This window comes from Clinocottus analis, unplaced genomic scaffold, assembly GCF_023055335.1.
Source record: "Clinocottus analis isolate CAN_PGR_092001 unplaced genomic scaffold, fCliAna1.0.p SCAF_15, whole genome shotgun sequence".
Lineage (NCBI taxonomy): Eukaryota > Metazoa > Chordata > Actinopteri > Perciformes > Cottidae > Clinocottus > Clinocottus analis.
In genome coordinates, this window is record NW_027175876.1 from 17,520,804 (window position 1) to 17,543,963 (window position 23,160).

General features: G+C 48.7%; 3 protein-coding genes across 4 annotated transcripts in view; 1 reads left to right on the forward strand and 2 right to left on the reverse strand.

The window, feature by feature from the left end:
* The window catches only part of stmn4 (stathmin-like 4), a 10,774-nt gene extending 3,113 nt beyond the window's left edge, over nt 1-7,661 (forward strand). The window contains exons 2-6 of the mRNA XM_068577226.1: nt 2,313-2,379; nt 2,893-2,988; nt 3,162-3,367; nt 5,420-5,611; nt 7,007-7,661. Of these exons, the coding sequence (XP_068433327.1) occupies nt 2,367-2,379; nt 2,893-2,988; nt 3,162-3,367; nt 5,420-5,611; nt 7,007-7,066 (567 nt within the window). The 5' untranslated portion in view covers nt 2,313-2,366 and the 3' untranslated portion in view covers nt 7,067-7,661. The remainder of the gene's footprint in view (nt 1-2,312; nt 2,380-2,892; nt 2,989-3,161; nt 3,368-5,419; nt 5,612-7,006) is intronic.
* A 1,665-nt stretch (nt 7,662-9,326) lies between these two features.
* il17a/f3 (interleukin 17a/f3) lies at nt 9,327-10,486 on the reverse strand. Its single transcript, XM_068577558.1, has 4 exons — nt 10,478-10,486; nt 10,114-10,289; nt 9,867-10,010; nt 9,327-9,450 (listed from the first exon to the last, which is right to left on the reverse strand). The coding sequence occupies exons 1-4, from the start codon at nt 10,484-10,486 to the stop codon at nt 9,327-9,329; spliced, it is 453 nt and encodes a 150-aa protein (XP_068433659.1).
* Nucleotides 10,487-15,003: 4,517 nt separating this feature from the next.
* mcm3 (minichromosome maintenance complex component 3) lies at nt 15,004-21,819 on the reverse strand. 2 transcript variants are annotated; one of them, XM_068576877.1, is made up of 17 exons: nt 21,551-21,819; nt 21,167-21,279; nt 20,804-21,012; nt 20,582-20,712; nt 19,823-20,061; nt 19,629-19,737; nt 19,373-19,526; nt 19,143-19,274; nt 18,845-19,053; nt 18,575-18,749; nt 18,341-18,467; nt 17,543-17,693; nt 17,317-17,457; nt 17,125-17,231; nt 16,973-17,046; nt 15,777-15,882; nt 15,004-15,538 (listed from the first exon to the last, which is right to left on the reverse strand). In XM_068576877.1, the coding sequence occupies exons 1-17, from the start codon at nt 21,623-21,625 to the stop codon at nt 15,340-15,342; spliced, it is 2,451 nt and encodes an 816-aa protein (XP_068432978.1). In that variant the 5' UTR covers nt 21,626-21,819; the 3' UTR covers nt 15,004-15,339. The 2 variants fall into 2 exon arrangements, with proteins under 2 accessions (XP_068432978.1, XP_068432976.1); XM_068576875.1 differs by having other exon boundaries at nt 16,973-17,049.
* Between the last annotated feature and the right edge of the window lie 1,341 nt (nt 21,820-23,160).

Sequence of the window (23,160 nt, forward strand, 5' to 3'; positions counted from 1 at the left end):
TACGCAATTATTAACTGTTTTTAAAACCTTTGGGTTTTATGTACAAGCACAATTTTCAGAGACCTTAAAGACAAAAACATTAGATTCAACAAAAATGAAGATCTGTCTTCCTGGAACGACGTTCCCATCATATCATAACTTTGTTTCATGAGCCACTTCTCTATGATCACACTGTCAGCAGAGTAGTCCCTCCCTGAGGAGAGAGAGGGAGGATGCTCCCTCTCTCCTAAGGACTCAGGAGAGAGGGAGCATCCTCCCTCCTGCAGCAGGCAGCACAGCATTGATCTGCAGCCGGCTGCTTCATCACAGAGCAGCAGCTGTGTGTTCCAGCGCTGCAGAGAAGCTCTGCCTGTTAGCGCTGTGTGCTAACTGAGCACCTCAACGTATACTGTCTATGCTCATGCATGTAGCACGTGTCCATGTGAGCGTGTGTGTGTGTGTGTGTCCTTGACTGTGTGTGTCAGGGTGGTCAGGTGAGCATGTGCTCCTCCTGTAATGAGACGTCTCTCAGCACCTTTGTCATAGTCTGTCTTATTAGGACTCTGTAGATAGATATATGGATGGATGGATGGATGGATGGATGGATGGATGGATGGATGGATAGATAGATAGATAGATAGATAGATAGATAGATAGATAGATAGATAGATAGATAGATAGATAGATAGATAGATAGAAGGAATTGTTCAACATTTGGATGAATGGGAAACATGTAAAGATTGCTACAACTCTCTTAGCTAAGTTAGCTTAGCTAGTTTCCAGGTTAACCCCAGTATCAGCTCTAAAGTGTGTTGTTTAACACTGGAGGAGGTTACACGTGTCCACTAGCTTTCAGGGAGTGTAGCTACTTACAGAACCATGCAGCGTGGTCTCAAACACGCCCAGCAGTGTGTGTTCTGGTGTGACGGACGCGGTCCGGATGATCATCTCTATACAATGCTCTCTGAGGAGATGCAGTGGAGGCAGCAGGGCCTTTCTGGCAGCTCGTCCCACTACACATGTCCAGCTCCATCCACACCAGGAAGGTTCCTGCTGGCTTCAGCCCCGAGGGCCTGCTGGGTGTCCACATGATGAGTGTGCTTCTGGTATGCAGAAGTAAAGACAAACTTGATGAGCGCTCTCTCAGCTGTGGATAGGTCTCTGCTGAGCCCTCCATCCTCCCATTGGCTGACATTTAGGTATTCAAACCTGCAAGCGGAGGAAGTCGTGTCCATCTTTTAAACACCATCACATATTGATTTGTAACGTCGTCGTACTCGTCAGATGAAAAGGAAACCTTCGTCTCATTATGGAAGCTGTGTTTGCTCCACTGCAGCGTCCATCAGCAGAGATGATGACATCATCTGACCTACAGCAAGGAGAGACTTTTAACACATTAACTGTCATCTTGTTATCGTCATGCTTTGACAATACTGTCTTTTGAATTCAGAGTTAGAGAGAGAGAGAGAGAGAGAGAGAGAGAGAGAGAGAGAGAGAGAGAGAGAGAGAGAGAGAGAGAAAGAGAGAGAGATCTCCCTCTCTGGTTGTGATGAAGTGTGTGTTAGTGAGTGTAGTGTGAGCAGTGGGTCATGTTGGTATCACAGAGACAGATTTTCTTGGTTTAGAGGTTCACCTCCAGCAGCTGTGCAGCCGGCTGTTGTTGTGCTCGACGCCTCGCTCTCTTTTTTAAGGTCTTCCTCTTCCCTTTCTTCTGCATCCTCACGAAGATCCACTGCTGCATTGTGAGTCTGTGGACGAGGAGGAACTGCAACACAACACAATGTAAACGACGCACTCGCGTGTGACTCTTCTGTCTCCAGAGCTGTTGGTGACAGAAGCTGTTCGGTGTAGCGCCCTCTACAGGCGGCCATAGAAGTAGCGCCACCTTATTTCACTCCACCAGCTCCTCCAGCAGCAGTTTGGGGGTCAACAGGACAGGAAGTGTGGTGACATCACAGATCTATAATCATGTTCAGGATACTTTACCCTGACGGTGTCACCTTGTTGTCGTCCTGCTGCAGGAGGGTTGTGCAATGTTTGTTCACGTGTTACCAGGACGATGACGTGTGTATGACGGTATGTGTTCGATGATGTCTTTATGTTTATATTTATGAGCCAGAATGACCCTCTGTTTTGGCCCACATCAACGCTTTGACGCAGAGCTGTTCTCTCATTGGCTGAATTAAGCCTGAAGGGGCGGGGCTTGCACTGCAGCTAACCTCCTGTTCGTTGTCCTCGTAGCGTAGCGTAGCCACTGCTCATTATATGACCTTTAAATGTGCTTCATTCAACCCTAACTCTCTCTCCTTCCCTCCCTCTTTCTCTCTCTACAGACTGAGAAGGATCTTCGGCCTCCCAGGAGAGAGTAATACGTACACAGTGAGAAGATGACTCTGGCAGGTAAAAAGTCCCACACACATCACAGGACCCTGAATGCACTTTATGATCTGAACCAGAGTTATGACATCATCACAACATGATGGGATGGAGAGTCAGTTAGAGTCAACACATTGTCAAGCCTCACAAAGCAAGTGCAGTGTGTGAGTGTGTGTGTGTGTGTGTGTGGGAGGAGGGGGGGGGGGTAGATTTATGTTTAGGGTTAGAGTAAGATCAGGGTTAGCTTTAAGTTTAATTAAAGGTTGTGGTTCATGTTAGGTTTGAGTTAGGGTCAAAGGTCAAGTTAAATATAAAGTTAAGGTTTAAGTTAAAGTTAAATATAAAGTTAAGGTTAATGTTAAAGTTAAATATTATGTTAAGGTCAGGGTTAGAATAGGCTGGTCGTCGTTATTAGGGTCGAGGCAAGTCTCCAGTAAATAAATGTAACCGTGTGTGTGTGTGTGTGTGTGTGTGTGTGTGTGTGTGTGTGTGTGTGTGTGTGTGTGTGTGTGTGTGTGTGTGTGTGTGTGTCCTCAGCCTACAAAGAGAAGGTCAAAGAGCTCCCCCTGGTGTCTCTGTTCTGTGCCTGCTTCAACCCACAGACTGCAGACAAACCTGCATACAAGGCAGAAGGTAACAATAACTCACTTCAGCCCGCGTGTTAACGACCATATCGTATTCCTGCCAAATATACGCACCTGTCATTCTGGGAAATGTAGGAATTATTGTTCCCAAAGCACCTATCAGAGGCCTGTAGAGGGGACATTAAAGATGAAGCGTCTAAACATCTCAATCCAACGCCGCAGATGCCGTGGATCTGGGCTGGTGCGTCATCAAGGACGTGGAGGTCATCGAGCTGAACAAGCGGACATCTGGCCAGGCCTTCGAGGTCATCCTCAAGCCCCCGTCCTTTGACGGGGTGCCCGAGCTCAACGGCTCCATGCCGCAGCGCCGCGACCCGTCCCTGGAGGAGATCCAGAAGAAGCTGGAGGCGGCCGAGGACAGGCGAAAGGTGAGCTCCTAGTTACGACTGACCCGACCGGACCTATCCATAAACATGTAACCCTGACCCGACCGGACCTATCCCTAAACAAGTAACCTTGACCCGACCGGACCTATCCCTTAACATGAACCCTGACCCGACCAGACCTATTCCTAAACATGTAACCCTGACCCGACCGGACCTATCGCTAAACATGAACCCGGACCCAAACGGACCTATCCCTAAACATGTAACCCTGACCCGACCGGACCTATCCCTAAACAAGTAACCTTGACCCGACCGGACCTATCCCTTAACATGAACCCTGACCCGACCAGACCTATCCCTAAACATGTAACCCTGACCCGACCGGACCTATCCCTAAACATATAACCCTGACCCGACCGGACCTATCCCTAAACATGTAACCCTGACCAAACCGGACCTATCCCTAAACATGTAACCTTGACCCAACCTGACCTATCCCTAAATATGTAACCCTGACCAAACCGGACCTATCCCTAAACATGTAACTCTGACCCAACCGGACCTATCCCTAAACATGTAAGCCTGACCCACCGGACCTATCCCTAAACATGAACCCTGACCCAACCGGACCTATCCCTAAACATATAACCCAACTGGACCTATCCCTAAACATGTAACCCTGACCCGACTGGACCTATCCCTAAACATGAACCCTGACCCAACCGGACCTATCCCTAAACATGTAAGCCTGACCCACCGGACCTATCCCTAAACATGAACCCTGACCCAACCGGACCTATCCCTAAACATGTAACCCTGACCCGACTGGACCTATCCTTAAACATGTAACCCTGACCCGACCGGACCTATCCCTAAACATGAACCCTGACCCAACCGGACCTATCCCTAAACATATAACCCAACCGGACCTATCCTTAAACATGTAACCCTGACCCAACCGGACCTATCCCTAAACATGAACCCTGACCCGACCGGACCTATCCCTAAACATGAACCCTGACCCGACCGGACCTATCCCTAAACATGTAACACTAACCAAACCGGACCTATCCCTAAACATGTAACCCTGACCCGACCGGACCTATCCCTAAACATGAACCCTGACCCAACCGGACCTATCCCTAAACATATAACCCAACCGGACCTATCCTTAAACATGTAACCCTGACCCAACCGGACCTATCCCTAAACATGAACCCTGACCCGACCGGACCTATCCCTAAACATGAACCCTGACCCGACCGGACCTATCCCTAAACATGTAACACTAACCAAACCGGACCTATCCCTAAACATGTAACCCTGACCCGACCAGACCTATCCCTAAACATGAACCCTGATGCAACCGGACCTATCCCTAAACATGAACCCTGACCCGACCGGACCTATCCCTAAACATGTAACCCAACCAGACCTATCCCTAAACATGTAACACTGACCCGACCAGACCTATCCCTAAACATGTAACCCTGATGCAACCGGACCTATCCCTAAACATGAACCCTGAACCGACCGGGCCTATCCCTAAACCTGACTCCAGCTGCTGCTCGTTCACTCCAAACATCTGACAACGCTCTTTGTGGGCAGCGTGATTCACAAACTCAGGAGGAAATTGGGTGGAAATTGATGAAAGGAAAGAGGGAGGGAGTGTTGGAGGAAGCAGAGGGAGATGAAAAGAGAGACATGAAAGCACAAGGAAAGCAATCATGAAAGCTCCACTCACTCACGGCAGCTCATATTCATCATGCAAAGAGGCTGGTGGAGAGAGGGGGAGGTGGAGAGGTGAGGAGAGAGGAGTGATAGCTGGCACAGAGAATGTGTCCTCCCACAGAGCGCTCACACCACACCTGCAACCTCAGATGTTTCCTTTAATCCTTCCTTTAAGTGCCTTCAAGGGCCGGAGATGTGTTTCCTTCAGATCAGATTCTTGCTATGAGCGGTGAACAAGTCACACTAGGGTGGCTTCCTTCACATGAGGGCGCAGGTTCGTAGCGGGCAGCAGGACTTAGTTTGAGGACACTGAACCTGCAGTAACCTGTTGACTTCCCTCCGGTGCTCTCTGTCGCCCTCCAGTGCCAAGAGGCGGAGCTGCTGAAGCACCTGGCGGAGAAGAGGGAGCACGAGCGCGAGGTGATCCAGAAGGCCTTCGAGGAGAACAACAACTTCATCAAGAACGCCAAGGAGAAGCTCGAGCAAAAGATGGAGGCCAACAAGGAGAACCGGGAGGCCCTGCTGGCCGCCATGCTGGAGAGGCTGCAGGAGAAGGTACGGTCAAGTCTCCCACGCCATGAAACATCCACTCCAACACGCCTAAACACATGAGTGGTGTAGAACTTTGTTGTGTCTTTAAAAGGACTTGATGAAACCAGTTCCCTAGAGCAGTAAGACATGATGAAACCAGTTCCCTAGAGCAGTGAAACTTGATGAAACCAGTTCCCTAGAGCAGTGAAACTTGATGAAACCAGTTCCCCAGAGCAGTGAAACTTGATGAAACCAGTTCCCTAGAGCAGTGAAACATGATGAAACCAGTTCCCTAGAGCAGTGAAACTTGATGAAACCAGTTCCCTAGAGCAGTGAAACTTGATGAAACCAGTTCCCTAGAGCAGTGAAACATGATGAAACCAGTTCCCCAGGGCAGTGAAACATGATGAAACCAGTTACTTAGAGCAGTGAAACTTGATGAAACCAGTTCCCAAGAACAGTGAAACATGATGAAACCAGTTCCCTAGAGCAGTGAAACTTGATGAAACCAGTTCCCCAGAGCAGTGAAACTTGATGAAACCAGTTCCCCAGAGCAGTAAGGACTCCTGTGTCGACATATCAAAGATGTGGAGGATATTTATCAGAGAAACAAACTTGATGTGTTGTGCACTCGCAGTGTAATCGAGGAACTATCGAAGGAATAGCTCAACATTTTGAGAAAAGATCAGTCCTAACAGGAGTTTGATAGCGGGAGACGCTTAGCTTAACTTAGCATGAAGACCACTTTGTAGTTTTATACTTCTGTTTCTGTGTGAGTCAAACAAACACATTACATTGTGTTAATCTGTCAGTGTAGAGGTGTCGGTACGGGCTTTTTTATTTTATTTTTTTATTTGAAAGACAACCAGTCTACCTGCGTCCAGTCTTTATGCTAAGCTAGGCTAATTGCCTCACAGCTTCAGCTCCAAAGTTAGCATGTGTGGTATCAATCTTCTCAGCTTACTCTCTGGAGTGAAGCAGATGAGGTCATTTCCCAAAATGTGGTACTATTCTTTCAACTTCTACATATTTTGTTTAGTTGTGTTGATATCAATGTCATATGTGTCTACTAGCAGCCAGCTAACCTAGCTTAGCAGAAAGACTGGAAACAGCTAGCCGCTCAATGGTAAATCGATCCGCCCAGCAGCAACACAAAGCTCGCTGCTGAAGAAATAATGTGTTCCATATGAGCAAAACATATTAAAGTGTAATGTTTCCTGAGTGAAAAGCCTGCGTACATAAACTATTGTGGTTTAAAGGCTTGATCAGTAATCATGAATATTATACGAGGTGGAAAAGAGTTTTTAGCGCTCCCTCGTTCCATTCCTCAGTGGCTGCCTTGTTCCCTCATTACTGCTGATGTGTTCATGACCGCTAACGCTGCTAACGCTGCTAACGCTGCCTCTGTTGGTCTGGCAGGACAAACACGCGGAGGAAGTGAGGAAGAACAAGGAGATGAAGGAGGAAGCCTGCCGGTAGATGAGACGAGAGAAGAAGAGAAGAGAGAGAGCAGCACTGGGAGTTTCATGATCGGTATAGCAAAATTTTAAAAAAAAATAAAGAAATCAAAACAATGCAGGAAAAATACAAATAAAAGAACTCAAAAGCTACAGAAAGCTGAGTGTTCACATCAGATGAGCTGATTCAGAGCAAGCTGTGCAAAGTTTAGCCAACTCAAAGACACGTCTGTCTCTTTGTTCTATGGGTTTTGAGGGGGGGGGGGGGGATCTAATAAACAATAAAATGGCTGATTGGAGAGGAACAAAAGCATCAAGACGGAAAAAAAAGACACATTTTTCATTCTGCAGCCGGAGATTGAGACGAGTGTTGTAGCGTCCATCACTGAGCGGTGTGGTCATCAGGAGCCAATCACAGCGCTGCTATCACACTGGAGGAGAGAGAGGGATGATCTAAGTCAATCGTGACAAATGTGTGATGTGCTCAAACTAAACACGGATGTAGTTTAGGAGTCCTAGACGGTCACAACCAGTACAAAGCTAGTCAGTACACATAGACAGGAAACACACACACGCTTCTGCTGTTTCCCTTATTAAAGAAAAAAGAAGAAAAAAAAGATCCGCCGCTCTCATGCGTTTTGTGGGGTTGTTGTGTGTCTGTCGGGAAGCCTGAATGTGAATCTCAGCATATGGTTTATGAATATCAGAGGGAGGAGTCAGACCGCTGCAGGGACAAACACACACAGAAAGGCTTGAAAACGAGGAAGCTGCATTCTGCCACGCTGCAGCTCTTTATAAAAAATACAAAAACACTTTTAACCGTCGTGTGTAGTTATAGATCAGTGACATGCGTTTGAGTCTTAGATTTAGATCACTGATTGCACTCTTATTTCATTAAGCACAACTCAAAAGCACACAAACACAGCTCCAAACACATAGAGGACAGCATATATATATATATATATATATATATATATATATATATATATATATATATATATATATATATATATGAGGAAAAGAAGTGAGGTAGTTCAGGATGTGGACATAGTGGTGAGGAGGAGTTGTCATCATGTGTCACTGTTTGATTTTCAAAGGAGTGTAAACCCGATAAAGAGTAAAACATGAAATGTGCTTGTTGAGTCATACTGACTTGAGGTGTGTGTTTGTGTCTGACGGCTCGTTGTCGCTGTGTCGCTGTGTTTCTTGAGGCGGGTTGATTGTATCTTCTTGGCATGGTCAGTAAAAACAGCTTGACTGAAACTTCTCCTCGTTGTTCCTCAAACTTCATGCTCATTCAAACCAACAATACACATGAAAGAGTGTTTGAATCTATATTTTATGTGAGAGTTACATTAATAATAATATAGATGCTGGAATGGAAAGTCAAAAATAATGCTCTTTTTAGTAAATATGAAGTGATCTGATAGTAATACCTGGGAGAGGAAAATAAAACTATAAATGATTTGATTTGAAGTGAGATTATTGTTCAGATCACATCCATGAAACATGCGGTAAATATGTATTAAATTGATATGTGAATCTATAGAGTGAACCTAAGTTTACAGGTTGCTCGTGGTTTGATATAAGACATATAATGTAAATTGTAAATTCTCCAACATCAATCATATTTTTGTTTCTTACTGACACAATAAGTCGATGTCCTGAACACATTCTAACATTTGTTCACAGCCCAAAAGACATCAGAGTTGAATTAAAAACTTTAATAAAGCATTGTGGTATTGTTTACAATGAAATAACAACATAGTTATTATAAAAATGTGAGTTTAAAACAATGTTGCAACAAAGAATGACATAGCATATACAAATATAAATGTCCAACAACACACATGACACTAGACGTGTTGGTCACACACCGTGTTAGCATTTCTCACCACCAGGGGGCGCAGCAGCGGCTCCATGCAGGTCTGACCAGTGTAATCAGCTGCATTGTCTCCTACATTAGAAACAATATTCCTTCTGTGTGTCTTTGGGAAATGCATAACAGAGTATTCAGCGATCATTCAAAATAATATTGCAGGTTTAAAAAACAAGTATGTTGAAAGAGTTGCTGCCACCAGAAGAGTCCTGCACGCAGCCGGCTGCAGGACCACACCGGGCCTCACGCAGCCGGCTGCAGGACCACACCGGGCCTCACGCAGCCGGCTGCAGGACCACACCGGGCCTCACGCAGCCGGCTGCAGGACCACACCGGGCCTCACGCAGCCGGCTGCAGGACCACACCGGGCCTCACGCAGCCGGCTGCAGGACCACACCGGGCCTCACGCAGCCGGCTGCAGGACCACACCGGGCCTCACGCAGGTGCAGCCCACTGAGATCACCTCCGTCCCCAGTCTGAAGCTGTACCGTTTCCTCCTCTTGGGACCGGGCCGTTGCTTTGAGATCCTGGGGCGGGATGGAGGAATGAGGGAGGGCCGATCGGACACAGATGACGTCATCGTGAGATCGTAAAACCAAATCGTAGAGAAAAGACGGGAAGAAACAAGCAAAAGTCAACAAGACCGTCGCAAACAATCCAGTTGTTTCCGTTCAGTTGAATCTGTGAAAACTAAAGACAACCATTTCTTCTCCTGTGATGATGAACATCAGAATTAGCTTTGGTTTTCACATCCCTACAACTTTTTCCCGACTCATTTATCAACTGTGCGTCCCATAATGTTCACTCACTCGTCATAGAATGGGAGGAAAATACTTGTGCTGTATGTCTACGTAGAGTTCAATAACCCTGGAAAAGAAGTCGATGCCACAACAACAAAAAAACATTAAGACCCAGAAAGAAAAGCAGCAATGCCGGGTCTCACCTGTGCAGGACCAGCACCTGGTGGTAGATGGGTTTGGCCTGCAGGGCCAGGTTCTCTCCTCCGCCCTGCAGGCTCAGACAGCCGGAGCTCAGGCACACGGCGTGGAAGATCTGCCGAGGCAGACGAGACTCCACGCGGGACTCTCTGAGGAGGAAGCGCATCAGTACCGATGGGTCCACAACTGGACTAATGGTGTGCGGGCGGGTTCGACACCAGCTGGGGCAAAGCGCTGAGGGGAAGGCCTCACCTGTACGTCCACGGGGACAGAGACATGTTGGCCACGGCCGCGGTGGCGCTGCCGATCTGAGGCGTCACTGAGGGGTCCAGGACCAGCCTCACGGACGTGCCCATTGGCTGGGGCCCCCGGGCCCGCTTCAGGGAGACCGTCTGCACCAGCACCAGCACCAGCACCGCTCTCAAGACCTGAACGCCAGAAAAAACAGCGACGTCAAACACACAAAGGAATGACACAAGAAAGTTTCACATGTTATTTGCTTCACAGCGGTAAGACCGACGGTTTGGAGCCCAAAAAAAAGTGAATCCCTTTCCCTTTAAAGTGTTGGCATCATCATCCCATCACAAACCCCACAGTGAAGGACCGGCGCACTCACCAGCGACATGGTTCGTCCCGCCTGCATGAAGCTGTGAGGCTCCTCTGTGCTTTATAAGCAGGCGGGCTGCGTCGGTGTGCGTTGGCTCTGTGGTGACTTTCCGGTTTGACTGTCACTGATTCTTAAAGATGTCGATCTGGAGATAAGAGCAGCGTCTTTGTGGTTTCTGTTCGTCCTCGTCCCTTTGTTACTTTATGCCCGTGTGTGCACTTTTCTCCTGGCTTTGTGCGCCGGGAAGAAGCAATAATTCCCCTGAGTCAGATGAGCCAGGTGACAGCCAAAGGTGTGAAAACCTTTGTTCTCTCTTTTTGATGTGGTTGAAGTGAAAACAGTGAACACATTCACGTTTACGGCAAACAAATTTTAAAAAAAATACACTGGTGTAAAAATCTGCAAACCAAGCTTGATTTCTTTCTTTCAGTGCAGAAAACAAACCGGAGACGATTGTTCTTCAGTCCGAACCAAAGTAAAACAAATCATCTTCCACAACGTCTCCGTCATCGTTACTGTCCCTTTAAGAAGCCGACGCATGGCGGTGAACAGCCTCAACTCTGACTCGAGTTCTCCGAGTCATATAAAACGCGTCCAAGCCAGCAGACAAACAGGTCCACCTACGCAGCGCCGGCCCAGCCTGAGCCATGTAGGTCAGCCAGACGCTGACGACGCTTCTGGGAATGAATCAGCAGAATTACTTTGCAACAGAAACCCCGATAACATCTCCTCCTGCGTCATGCTACTGGACGCACGGCGAGGAGCGGCGGTTCAGAACCTCTGTGCTACTTTGCAGCATCACGACGTGACCAGACGTCCTTCCCACAGACACCAGAATATTAACGTTTAATGTTCAGTTCAGGTTAATTGAAGGCCCGGCAGGCCGCATGTTCAGCTTGAAACTTGTTTTTAAACCCATGTGGGAAGGCCGGGAACAGGAAGTACGACGTAGGGATCCAGGCAAAGGGGCGGAGCCTATAAAAAGGGGCGGGGAGCTCACCTGGGTGTTTCCTCCAGAGCTGAGACTCACCTGAGAGCAGCTGAGCCCAGCGCTGGTTTTGAAAAGCATGGTTTTAATAGTGAAAGTGAGTTCAAGGTTTGTGAGATATATTCATAAAAAGTGTTATTTCTTAAAGAGTCTTCATGTTTGGTGTGAGGGTGCAAGAGATCCTCCAGCTGGACCAGTCGAGTGCCCCATGCAGGAAGGACGAGGAGATGCTACTCACCTGTATCGCCCCTGAACCATCGCAGCACAGGGGGAGGAAGAGCTAGCAGTTCGCTAGCGGTTTGCTAGCAGTTCGCTAGCAGTTCGCTAGCAGTTCGCTAGCAGTTCGCTAGCGGCCGCTCCCTGCACACGTAGGAGAACAGAATTCTTTCTCCTCAACTGGGATTGAAACTCGTCGTCTCCCTGATGTATCAGACTCTGGTTCCTCTTCTTTTAGTTTAGTATCCAAAAATAAATTCAAATATAGGAATGTTGGAAAGTTATCTCTTTTCATACTGTGAGTTCTTGTGGTGCACTCAACAAACGGACGGGAGGAGTTGCAGAACCGTCCCCGTCAGTCACTGACACACTTACAGGAAACTAGGTTAAAGATCCCCAAAGTTACCCTTCATGTATTACCCTTTGCATTTCAGAGTGGGTGAAGTTTCTCTGTGGCTTGGTGTCGACCCGTTACCGCATCGCACACAGCCCTTTGTGACAGAAGCAGAAAGATGATGTCATCTTAACCCGTTGAAAACTGTGGGACCGATGTTGTCTCCAGATCTCTTTTCCCTGTTTGAGTCGTCGCAGGAACCCCAAATGAATTACAATACTTGTGTTTATTGTATGGATTTGTTCAGCAAAGTCTTAGTAAAAAAACAATGTATATCTGTAAAAAAAAAATACTTTTATAAGATATTTTGATGGTAACTATGAACATCCAGCATGATGTGAGCCAGATTCTCCAAAAAAAGCCTCCTGGAGCGTCAATAAGACACCTTTATGGAAAGATTAGGACCTAAAGAATCAGAATCTGCAACAGAAATCTCAATAAAACAAAGTCTTGTCTGTTAGGAAGGAGTTTCAGTCAGAAAACTGTGTCGTTCGGTTAAAAAATGAAAAAATATGACGTATTTTATGCCAAAAGATTGTCTGAATGGGGCATGCTGGGACTTAAAATGGACACGGGAGGATTTTCAAAAGGTTAACTTGTGAATGCATTTGATTAATAAAATTTTAACCCTTCATAAAAAATGAAATGTTATATACGAGAGTGACGGTGAAAGTGTTTATGTCGACTCAGCTGATTTGTCCTCACGGAGCTCAGATGAAAAGAGGAAGAGGAGGAACGATGCAAAGAAAACACCTTCTGGTCCCTTCTGAGAGAACGTCTGAGGAGTTACTGAAGCGCTGCAGACAAAGACCTCCTTCAAAGTTTCTCTTGGAGGGACCGTCGTGCGGATCGGACCTGGAGCAGGAAGTGTCCGTGAGAAGACAGGAAGTCGAGGTCGGACGTGTCGGGACAGAACCTGAAGGTCCATGTTGTTGTTCTCACGCAGACGGGGCAAAGAAAAGCTTTGTGACGGTGACATTGGTTGTTTTCCCACCTAAAAAAAGCTACGGCCAGTTAGCTTAGCATAAAGACCAGGCAGCAAGACCTATCACTCTGGTTTCCCGTGGACATTAAACACACCAGATGACATGTTAATCAGTGATCTATATAAGGGCTGGTATGCAGATTTAGCCTTGATGCTAAGCTAACTAGCTGCTCGCCAAAGCCTTTTAATCACCGGACAGATCCCCACATTGAAATAAGTGTGTTTGTTGTGCATGTTTTAGGAGTTGACACTAGAAAGCGCTCAGACGCTCTGCGGCTGCTCGTCTTCTTCTGGGTCGCGGTGACTTTGAGTCGAGGCTTCGATCTGAACGGCGCCGGTGTGGAGAGTGAAACTAAACTCACAAGTGAGGTGTGAGACGCTGCAGCAGCTGCAGCCTTTGACAGCACGCGTGATATGAGTCACCCGTGGGTGTCGAGAGCTCGGGGCCTCTCGGGGCCCGGATGGTTCTCGGCTTTATCTCCAGACCGATCGGGACCACAGCTGAGTGATGTCACGAAGCCGAAAGACAGACGGAGTACGTCTACGATGATGTGTGTGCAGCGAGGATGTGACACACACACACACACACACACACACACACACACACACACACAAAACATAATCCCACTAGCTCATGATGAGGGTGAGACTGGAGCTGAAAACAGGGACCTGTGAGCTTCAAGGACCTGTGAGATTTAGGGACCTGTGAGCTTCAGGGCCCTGTGAGCTTCAGGGACTTGTGAGCTTCAGGGCCCTGTGAGCTTCAGGGACTTGTGAGCTTCAGGGCCCTGTGAGCTTCAGGGACTTGTGAGCTTCAGGGACTTGTGAGCTTCAGGGACCTGAGAGCTTCAGGGACCTGTGGGCTTCAAGGACCTGTGGGCTTCAGGGCCCTGTGAGCTTCAGGGACCTGTGAGCTTCAGGGACTTGTGAGTTTTAGGGACCTGTGAGCTTCAGGGACCTGTGAGCTTCAGGGACCTGTGAGCTTCAGGGCCCTGTGAGCTTTATGGACCTGTGAGCTTCAGGGCCATGTGAGCTTCAGGGCCCTGAGAGCTTCAGGGACCTGTGAGCTTCAGGGACATGTGAGCTTCAGGGACATGTGAGCTTCAGGCACCTGTGGGCTTCAGGCACCTGTGGGCTTCAGGGCCCTGTGAGCTTCAGGCACCTCATGGACCTGTGAGCGTCAGGGCCCTGTGAGCTTCAAGGACCTGTGAGCTTCAAGGACCTGTGAGCTTCAGGGCCCTGAGAGCTTCAGGGACCTGTGAGCTTTATGGACCTGTGGGCTTCAAGGACCTGTGAGCTTCAGGGACCTGTGAGCTTCAGGGACCTGTGAGCTTCAGGGACCTGTGAGCTTCAGGGCCCTGTGAGCTTTATGGACCTGTGAGCTTCAGGGCCATGTGAGCTTCAGGGCCCTGAGAGCTTCAGGGACATGTGAGCTTCAGGGCCCTGTGAGCTTCAGGGACCTGTGGGCTTCAGGGCCCTGTGAGCTTCAGGCACCTCATGGACCTGTGAGCGTCAGGACCCTGTGAGCTTCAGGGACCTGTGAGCGTCAGGACCCTGTGAGCTTCAGGGCCCTGTGAGCTTCAGGGCCCTTCCTCCCACACCAGGTGGATGCTCCGTGCTGAAGTGCATCTTCTGGTAAACAGGAAGTTGTGTAACGTTCAAGAGCAGCTCTTCTGGGAAATCACAAAGTTCCCCAGCATCTCCGCCCGTTTGTTGTTGTTTCACCTCTCGAGCTCTTTGATGCTCGTGGAACACAGATATTAATGAACGAGATGTTCTGCGAGCAGATTCAGAGCCGCTGGTGCCACCGGGTAGCCCGCTGTCACGTATGTTGTTTATGTAAGAATAGGTTAGGGAAGAAGTCAGAAGAGGACAAAATATTAAATTCATATATGTGTATGTATAAATATAGTATACCCATATAAATATGTAAAGAAAGACGTCCCTTCTGCTCCCACTTTGAGTTGAGTTTATTTTGTGCAGCTGAGGTGGTGAGGACTCACCTGGCAGGTGATGCGTTGTCATGTGAACTTAACACCGGGAGCAAAAGCACAATCGTTTGAAGAAACTGCCAGGAGGTCAAAGGTCAAAGCGATGACGCAACAGGCCGCGGCGTTAATCCAGTCCAGAACCAGAGTCGTGTCCATCATTTTTATTTACTAATACAAAACAGGTACAACTTCAAAACCTCTCGTGAACTATTTACAAACCCAGACGAGGAAACGGCACAAACAGAAATGTGCCGTTCAACACGAGTCCCGGTTCTTTCTTTCAGTCCGTTCGACCCCTCAGATGAGGAAGACGATGTCGTCGGCCATCATGACCTGGTTGTCGTCCTGCATGCGGGCCAGGGCGCCGCGGACCTCGCGCTCCGTGAAGCCCACCTCGCGGCCCCGGTTGATGTCGGCCGTCAGGTTGGTCATCTTCACCGACTGAGCGTGAGCGGACTGGAACACGGCGAACAGAGACGACTTGAACTCCTTCAGCCTGCAGGAGGAAGAGCACGGACGGGTCAGCACCCAGAGGTCACTCTGTTCTACCTCCATGCAAGACAACGCAGAGAGCGCCGCAGCGCCTCAGAGAGACTTCCTGCTGCAGAACTTATTCACAAACGCTAATAAATGATGTGGCGGCGGCTTCAAACGGGTAAAGAAGCCGAACTACATCACTCGCTGGTCGTGAACACATCTGGAACACGCCGGTACACACGGCGGTCGTCGCCCACCTCTCTGCCGACAGCGCTGAGTCTCCAGCCTGCGGCGCGGCGGCGGCGTCCATAGGCTCCTCCTCCTCCCGCTGGGGCTTGGCCGGTTTGGGGGTGCCGGCCTGGACTAGAGAGCAGAAGCACCAACGTGAGAACTCAAAGGGTCAGAGGTCAGATGATCACGTGAGTCAGGACCCCAGGAGGAGAGAGAGTCTCCTCCTGGGGTCCTGACTGAACTGTGACGTCATGACGAACATGGACAGCAATGTGAAAGATACAATGAGCAATACTATCATCATATTTAATACAGCACTACTATCATCATATTTAATACAGCAATACTATCATATTTAATACAGCAGTACTATCATCATATTCTATCATATTTATTATAGCAATACTATTATATTTAATTTAGCAATAATATTATCATATTCTAGTATATTTAATACAGCAATACTATCATCATATTTATTATAGCAATACTATTATATTTAATTTAGCAAAAATATCATATTCTATCATATTTGATATAGCAATAATATTATCATATTGTGTCATTTAATATAGCAATAATTTCATATTTAATATACCAATAATAATATCATATTCTATCATATTTGATATAGCAATAATATTATCATATTTAATATAGCAATACTATTTTATCATATTCTATCATATTTAATATAGCAATAATATCATATGTCATATTTAATATAGCAATACTATTATCATATTTTGTCATATTTAATATAGCAAAAATATCCTATGTCATATTTAATATAGCAATAATATCATATTCTGTCATATTTAATATAGCAATAATATCATATGTCATATTTAATATAGCAATACTATTATCATATTTAATATAGCAATACTATTATCATATTTAATATAGCAATACTATTATGATATTTTGTCATATTTAATATAGCAATAATATCATATGTCATATTTAATATAGCAATACTATTATCATATTCTGTCATATTTAATATAGCAATACTGTTATCATATTTTGGTGCACTACTGTTATATCTTGTATATTTGGTCCTCATGTTTTATTTGTTTATTGTGTGAGGTTGATTGTAGTTCTGTTAGACAGGAGCAGCATCCTCTTCATCGTGTATCTGTCGTGTGTGTGTGTCATGTCCTGAACAGCGTCCAGCAGCCGTGTGCTGCGTGAGGCTGGAGGGAGAAACACGACTTACTGTCAGGAACCTCCTGCTCCTCGCTGAAGTCGTACGGGCTGTAGGCCTCGCTGCCCTGAGACGCCTGTCGCCCCCTGCTGGACGCACAGGACGCTGTGAGTGACGCAGTGGGACCGTGTCATTGTCTTTTAAAGTGTGCGTGGATGCGTCACCTCTTTTTGGCGGTTTTCTGTGAACTTTGAGTGGACTCCTCCTCCTCCTCCTCCTCCGAGCCGGAGTCCAGCTCCTTCCTGGAGCGTTTCTTCTCTTTCTCCAGGACCTGCGGAGGAAGAGCGGACGCCGTGAGCCTCGTTCCGCATGTTAAACTCTGCGTGTCGTCCTCCAGCGGCCGCGGCCGGACCGACCTTTTTGAAGTAGGCGAACTGGACGAGCTCCACGGCCACCTCCGAGTCCTCCAGCTCCACGGCCTTGCTCATGCGGGCCTTGGCGTGCGCCGTGGACAGCCGGATGAGCGTCTCCAGCGTCCGGGCCGTCACCGGAGACGTCTGAGGACGAGGGACGGGTCAGAGCAACATCTAAACCAGACCTCTGCCCCCCAGCGGACGCTCCTCATAGAGGGCCTGTGCTCACCCTGGCCATGTCGGCACCCATCTGCTCCTGGCTCCTCAGCCTCGAGTACTCCTCTGCGATGTGATTGGCTGCCTCCTCCGTCAGCACCGGTGTCACCGCCTTGGCGATGTGGATGTACTTCCTCATGAAGTCTTTGCTCAAAATCTTATCCCTGAGGCAGAGGACACAGTGCGTCTCTCTTCAGTCATCATCTTAACATGTTGAACACTTTCGTCTCCAAACCTCCTTTTTCCTGTTTGAGTCAATACTTGTGTTATTGTGTGTATTTGTTCAGCAAAGTCTTGGGGAAAAAAATGTATATCTTCAAAGAAAAATCACTTTTAAAAGATATTTTGATGGTAACTATGAACATCCAGCATGATATGAGCCAGATTCCCCAAGAAAGCCTCCTGGAGTGTCAATAAGACAGAAATCACAATAAAACAAAGTCTTGTCCTGTTAGGAAGAAGCTTCAGTCAAAAAACTGTGTCGTTCGGTTCAAAAATGGATAAAAATGACGTATTTTATGCCAAAAGATTGTCTGAATGGGGCATGCTGGGACTTAAAATGGGTGCGGGAGGATTTTCGCACGGTTTCCAGAAGATAAAACAGCATTTTATGTCCCTGCAAAGGGGGTGTGTGTGTGTGTGTGTGTGTGTGTGTGTGTGTGTGTGTGTGTGTGTGTGTGTGTGTGTGTGTGTGTGTGTGTGTGTGTGTGTGTGTGTGTGTGTGTGTGTGTGTGTGTGTGTGTGTGTGTGTGTGTGTGTGTGTGTGTGTGTGTGTGTGTGTGTGTGTGTGTGTGTGTGTGTGTGTGTGTACCTCTTCTTCTTGCTTCCATGCAGCATGTTGTTGTGTTTCTCGTAGATCTGCAGCTCCTCGTGATCCTCCACGACAGCGTCTGGGTCTTCAGTAGCCAGGACGTCGACCGTGCCGCCAAACGCCATGGCTAAACAAACAACAACAACAACAACGAGGACATTTAAAAACAACATTTAAAAACAACAAGGCACCGTTTGCCACAGACTGCAGCGAGCAGCAGACGTCCTCGTGCACCTGTGCCCTCCTGCTCGCGGGGGTCTCGGTAGCGGTGCATCCGCAGCACGTGGTCGGAGATCTCGCGGTCCTGCTCGGCGTCCATCTGGTCCAGCACGATGAACAGGAGGTCGAAACGCGACAGCAGCGAGTCCTGCAGGCCGATGTTCTCCATGGGGGTCTTGTACTGGTCGTACTGCGCGACACCAGAGGAGGAGGGGGGGGGGGGGGTTAGCACGTTCAACACAAGACGACAGAGTGGCGTGAAACCAGAGGGCGGGTCCTCGTTACCCTGCCGTAGACGGGGTTGGCGGCCGCCAGCACGGAGCAGCGGGCGTTGAGGCGCGCGTGGATGCCGGCCTTGGCGATGGTGACGCGGCCCTGCTCCATCACCTCGTGGATGGCCGTGCGGTCCATGTCGGACATTTTGTCGAACTCGTCGATGCACACCACGCCGCGGTCGGCCAGCACCATGGCGCCCGCCTCCAGGCGGCGCTCGCCTTGGGGGAGACAGACGCGGAGGGTTAGCGCGGGCGGGCTAAAAGAAGCGGGGAGGCGATGGTGTGAAGCGCGCCGGCGCGGATCGTACCGGTCTCCTGGTCGGTGGTGACGGCGGCGGTCAGACCCACGCCGGAGGAGCCGCGCCCCGTGGTGGCGATGGCCCGGGGCGCCGTGTGAAGCACGTAGCGCAGCAGCTGGGACTTTGCCACCGATGGATCGCCTGGAGGAAGAGGAGGAGGAGGAGCAGACGAAGGTCATCAATCAATCCTTTTTGTGAATTGAACTTTCGTTTGCGTGACGGTGAGCAGGCGGCGGTACCGATGAGCAGGACGTTGATGTCTCCTCTGATGCGCGACCCGTTGTCCAGAACCTTCTCCACGCCGCCCAGCAGCATGCAGAGGATGGCCTTCTTTATGTACTGGTGGCCGTGGATACTGGGAGCCAGAGAGTGAGCCAGCTGATCAAACACATCCTGAAACATGCATCATTCATGAGGTCAATGAGCGATCCTTCAGGAAAACAACAGCACCGCTGATTCCCAGTAATAAGTAAGTTTGGGGGATCAAACTCTCACCAAGGACCGGACCCGGCTGAAGTTCCTGATCTTGGCCACGTCGTCCCCTGAGAAGTTGGGCGACACTTCCTTGCTCATGGGTTTGATGTGGCAGGCGATCATGATGGTCCTGCGGGGGAAACACCGGGTGATTAACCATGAAGACCTCGGGGAAGAGGGGGCGGAGCTCAGCCGCACGCCGGCCTCTAGCTCACCTGAACGTCCCGGAGGTGAACCCTCCCTTCTTGCCGGGCAGGCAGCGGTACGTCCCGATGGCCTGGACTCGGTCCCCCGGCTTGACGACGTCCACCAGGTCGTTGTCCAGGATGATGTCCACGGAGCGCGGCAGCTGGCCCGCCGGGGCTTTCTCCGGCATCTCCTGCACTGTGATGGTCTGGTGGTCCTTGTAGGCGGAGAGACCGAACTCCGTCTCCAGGGGGTTGTTCTCCTCGTCCTTGTCAAAGAGAAACACAGGAAGTGATGCGCGCGTGTTATTGTGTGCGTGTGTGTGTGTGTGTGTGTCAGATAAGTAAGCAGACAGAAGACAGGGTTCATACACATTGTGACTAGTTGGTTTTCATGACTTTAAACCAAATGTTCATGAGCAAACGTTGTGTGAAATGTGTGTGTAAACAGTAAAAAGTGATAAAATGTAGTATTTAAAATGTACAATGAGGATTCAGAGCATACAGTAAACCTTACATGACACAAAAGAATAAACATTTATAAAGATGCCTGCTTATATTTTGAGCCTCTTTCTTCTAAAAGCAGATTCATTATTTCAAACTCTGCGTAAATGACCTTCATGAACACATGAATATAACACATTTACACAACTTTCACTACACTTTGGACTTTTATTTTCTTTAAGGACTCTTCCAGGTTTCCCCTGACCGTAAGAACCCTGGTGTGTGTGTGTGTGTGTGTGTGTGTGTGTGTGTGTGTGAGTGATAAGTAAGCAGGTGACGTGTTACCTTGGTGGGGTAGATGGCGGTGGAGGGGAAGGCGTCCAGCGAGGTCATGTCGCTGTACTTCCTCTCGATGGTCTTCTTGGTGGCGGGGCAGTAGTGGACGCTGCGCACCACCTTAGGACGCACCAGGGAACCTGCAGGAGGAGGCGGGACACACGCTATTAACCTCAGCAAAGGTCACGTGACAGTAGAGCCCAGGGGGAGGAGCCACACACACATACTCACACTTGGTGATGATGCCCTCCACGCACACCATGCTGCCCAGCAGGCGGGCCGTCAGCGTGCGCGGGGTCACGTGCTTGGTGCCGAAGCTGCCCTCCAGGGCGATGAAGAACTCCTCGTACTGCTTGGCGTAGGTGCCGTCCACGGAGGCCACGAAGTCCTTCAGGGCGCGCTGGAACGCCAGCAGCTCCTCGAAGGCGTTGCTCATCAGTCTGGAGAGGTGAAGCACGGATGGAGGATCACTTTTACTGTGCAGCTGATGTCACGTGCAGGAACCATGACGCACCAAACACAACATACGAGTTTACTGCGTCTTCAGTGATGCTGCAGAACAACACACACACACGCACACGCAGGCACACTTACTTTGCAGCCCGGGCCTCATTGCGTCTCCTCAGGTCGTTGATGTTGACGACCAGACGACCTTTATTCTCACTGATCATGTCCCGGACCTTGCTCTGGTAGACCCCCTGGTCTTGCTGCAGGAGGCGGAGACAAGAGGTGGCTCATCGTTAACACACCGAGACACTGGTTTCACTGGGTTTACTGGGTTCAGGAGAACACTGAACGATGCATCAGATTTTACTTTAACTCAACTGCCGCACCCAGAGTGCTTTGCGAGGCGCCGTCCGCTCACCGTCACCGGAGACGCTGCGCATCAACCGGTGAGCGAACGGTGTCTTTTGTCACGGCCGCATGGTTTCTCTCGTCCACAACAAAAGAGTTTAACCGGATAAAAGTCGGACTTACGTCATCGTCCAGGAAGTCCAGGTAATCCCTCTGGGCCTCTCTCATCGCCTGCTCGTCTTCGACGCCGGTTGCCATGGTGGAGTGTTATTTATCACGCGTGAAACAGTCAGAAAGTGTTCACAGAGCTCGGTGTGCGCCTCGCTGCCGTCGGACTTCACACTGAGGAGCTTTTCGCGCCACTGCGTGCCGCGCGCAGGGAGAGCGCGCGAAGGGATTGGTCAACTCCGCACGCGCGCTTTGCATAGTCTGCGGGGAAGCGTCCAGCTGTCCAATAGAAAAGCACCGTGACGACACATGGCCCCGCCCACTCAAGAACCCGCGCGAAAGTGGAGCCGGAAGAGGGTTGTGGCTTCCGGCTGGGGCGTGTCAGTGTCAGGAAGAACCAGTGTGTGTGTGCGTGTGTTTGTGTGTCTGTGTGTGTTTTCACACAGCCATGCTCACTTATCATCAGTACTATCGTCACGTCACAATTTCCGCTCGTCCAATACTTTCTTGATGAATAAACAGCTGCAAAACAAACGGCATCCGCAGTGTTTATTAGCAGAGCTAGCATGCTAAGCTAAGCTGTGGATCAGTTCTACCTGCTAAACACCACTGTTAGCATGTTAGCATGTTTATTCATTCTGTTCTGTTCCCCTCAGACAGTGTGTGTCTCCACTCCTTCAGGGGTCAATAATGACAAACTGTTGTGTCTTTTCTGGTACTTTGTGTGCTACATCACAGAGTAGAGGCCTCCTTTCTGAGTAGTAGTACTTCTTATTTACAATACTGAGACTCACAACGGTCCAGGAGCCACTGTGACCAGAACCTGCAGACACTAATCAAGTTTCCATTCGAGATTAGAAAAGGCATTTGTTGACTCCATCAGCTGTTTTTTATTGTTGTCTGTTTTATAATGTTTTAATGTCGTGAAGTAAGATTATTATTGTAATATCACTTCCCATGTTTGTGGTGGAAGTCTCTGTGTGGTTGCCATGTAATCTGCATGTGTGTGTGTTACATCTGGACACAATACATCTCTCGTTAGTAATTCTCTCACCCAGATGTGTGTCATCTTCAGCCGGTCGTCCGCTGACATCGCTCCTCAAATCACCCCCGACAAGATCAAAGGTTGCAACTAGTTGACATTCACATGTATTTAAACATTTTGCAGTACTTATTTAACTATTGAAGTACCTGCATATCTCCTCCTCGCTGACAGCAGGTCAACCTCGTATTTTGAATTGATTACAGCAAACATAGTACATTTCATTTAGCTGACACTTTCATCCAAAGCGACTTACATGTTGCTGTATACGTCGTAGTCACAGCAACACGGAGCAATTAGGAGTTAAGTGTCTTGCTCAAGGACACAACGACATGGACTAGCAGAGCTCGTGGTGGGGCTCAAACCACCGATCCTCTGATTGAAGGACTGGAATGCTAACCACTGAGCCGCAGTCGCCCTCTGTGAAACCCCACAGAGACAAACAGGATCATTGTAATAACCGCAAACAACTACTCTGTCTGCGCCCTCATCAAGAAACCCACCATGAAAATCAAGAACAGGAAGAACAGGAAATCTGTCGCACAATAAAAACATAACAACAGCGACAACAACATCTGTTTTG

Bases quoted from the DNA above. Each gene is read 5' to 3' on its own strand.
- il17a/f3 (XM_068577558.1), bottom strand. The intron at 10,011-10,113 runs GTGAGGCCTTCC...CTTCCTCCTCAG, and splicing joins CTGTCCCCGTGGACGTACAG to AGAGTCCCGCGTGGAGTCTC. The intron at 9,451-9,866 runs GTGAGACCCGGC...ATCCCGCCCCAG, and splicing joins CAGGTGCTGGTCCTGCACAG to GATCTCAAAGCAACGGCCCG.
- mcm3 (XM_068576875.1), bottom strand. From the start codon at position 21,625: ATGGCAACCGGCGTCGAAGACGAGCAGGCGATGAGAGAGGCCCAGAGG. The intron at 20,062-20,581 runs GTAACACGTCAC...CTCTTTGACAAG, and splicing joins CCGCCATCTACCCCACCAAG to GACGAGGAGAACAACCCCCT. The intron at 19,738-19,822 runs GTGAGCTAGAGG...TTTCCCCCGCAG, and splicing joins TTCACCTCCGGGACGTTCAG to GACCATCATGATCGCCTGCC.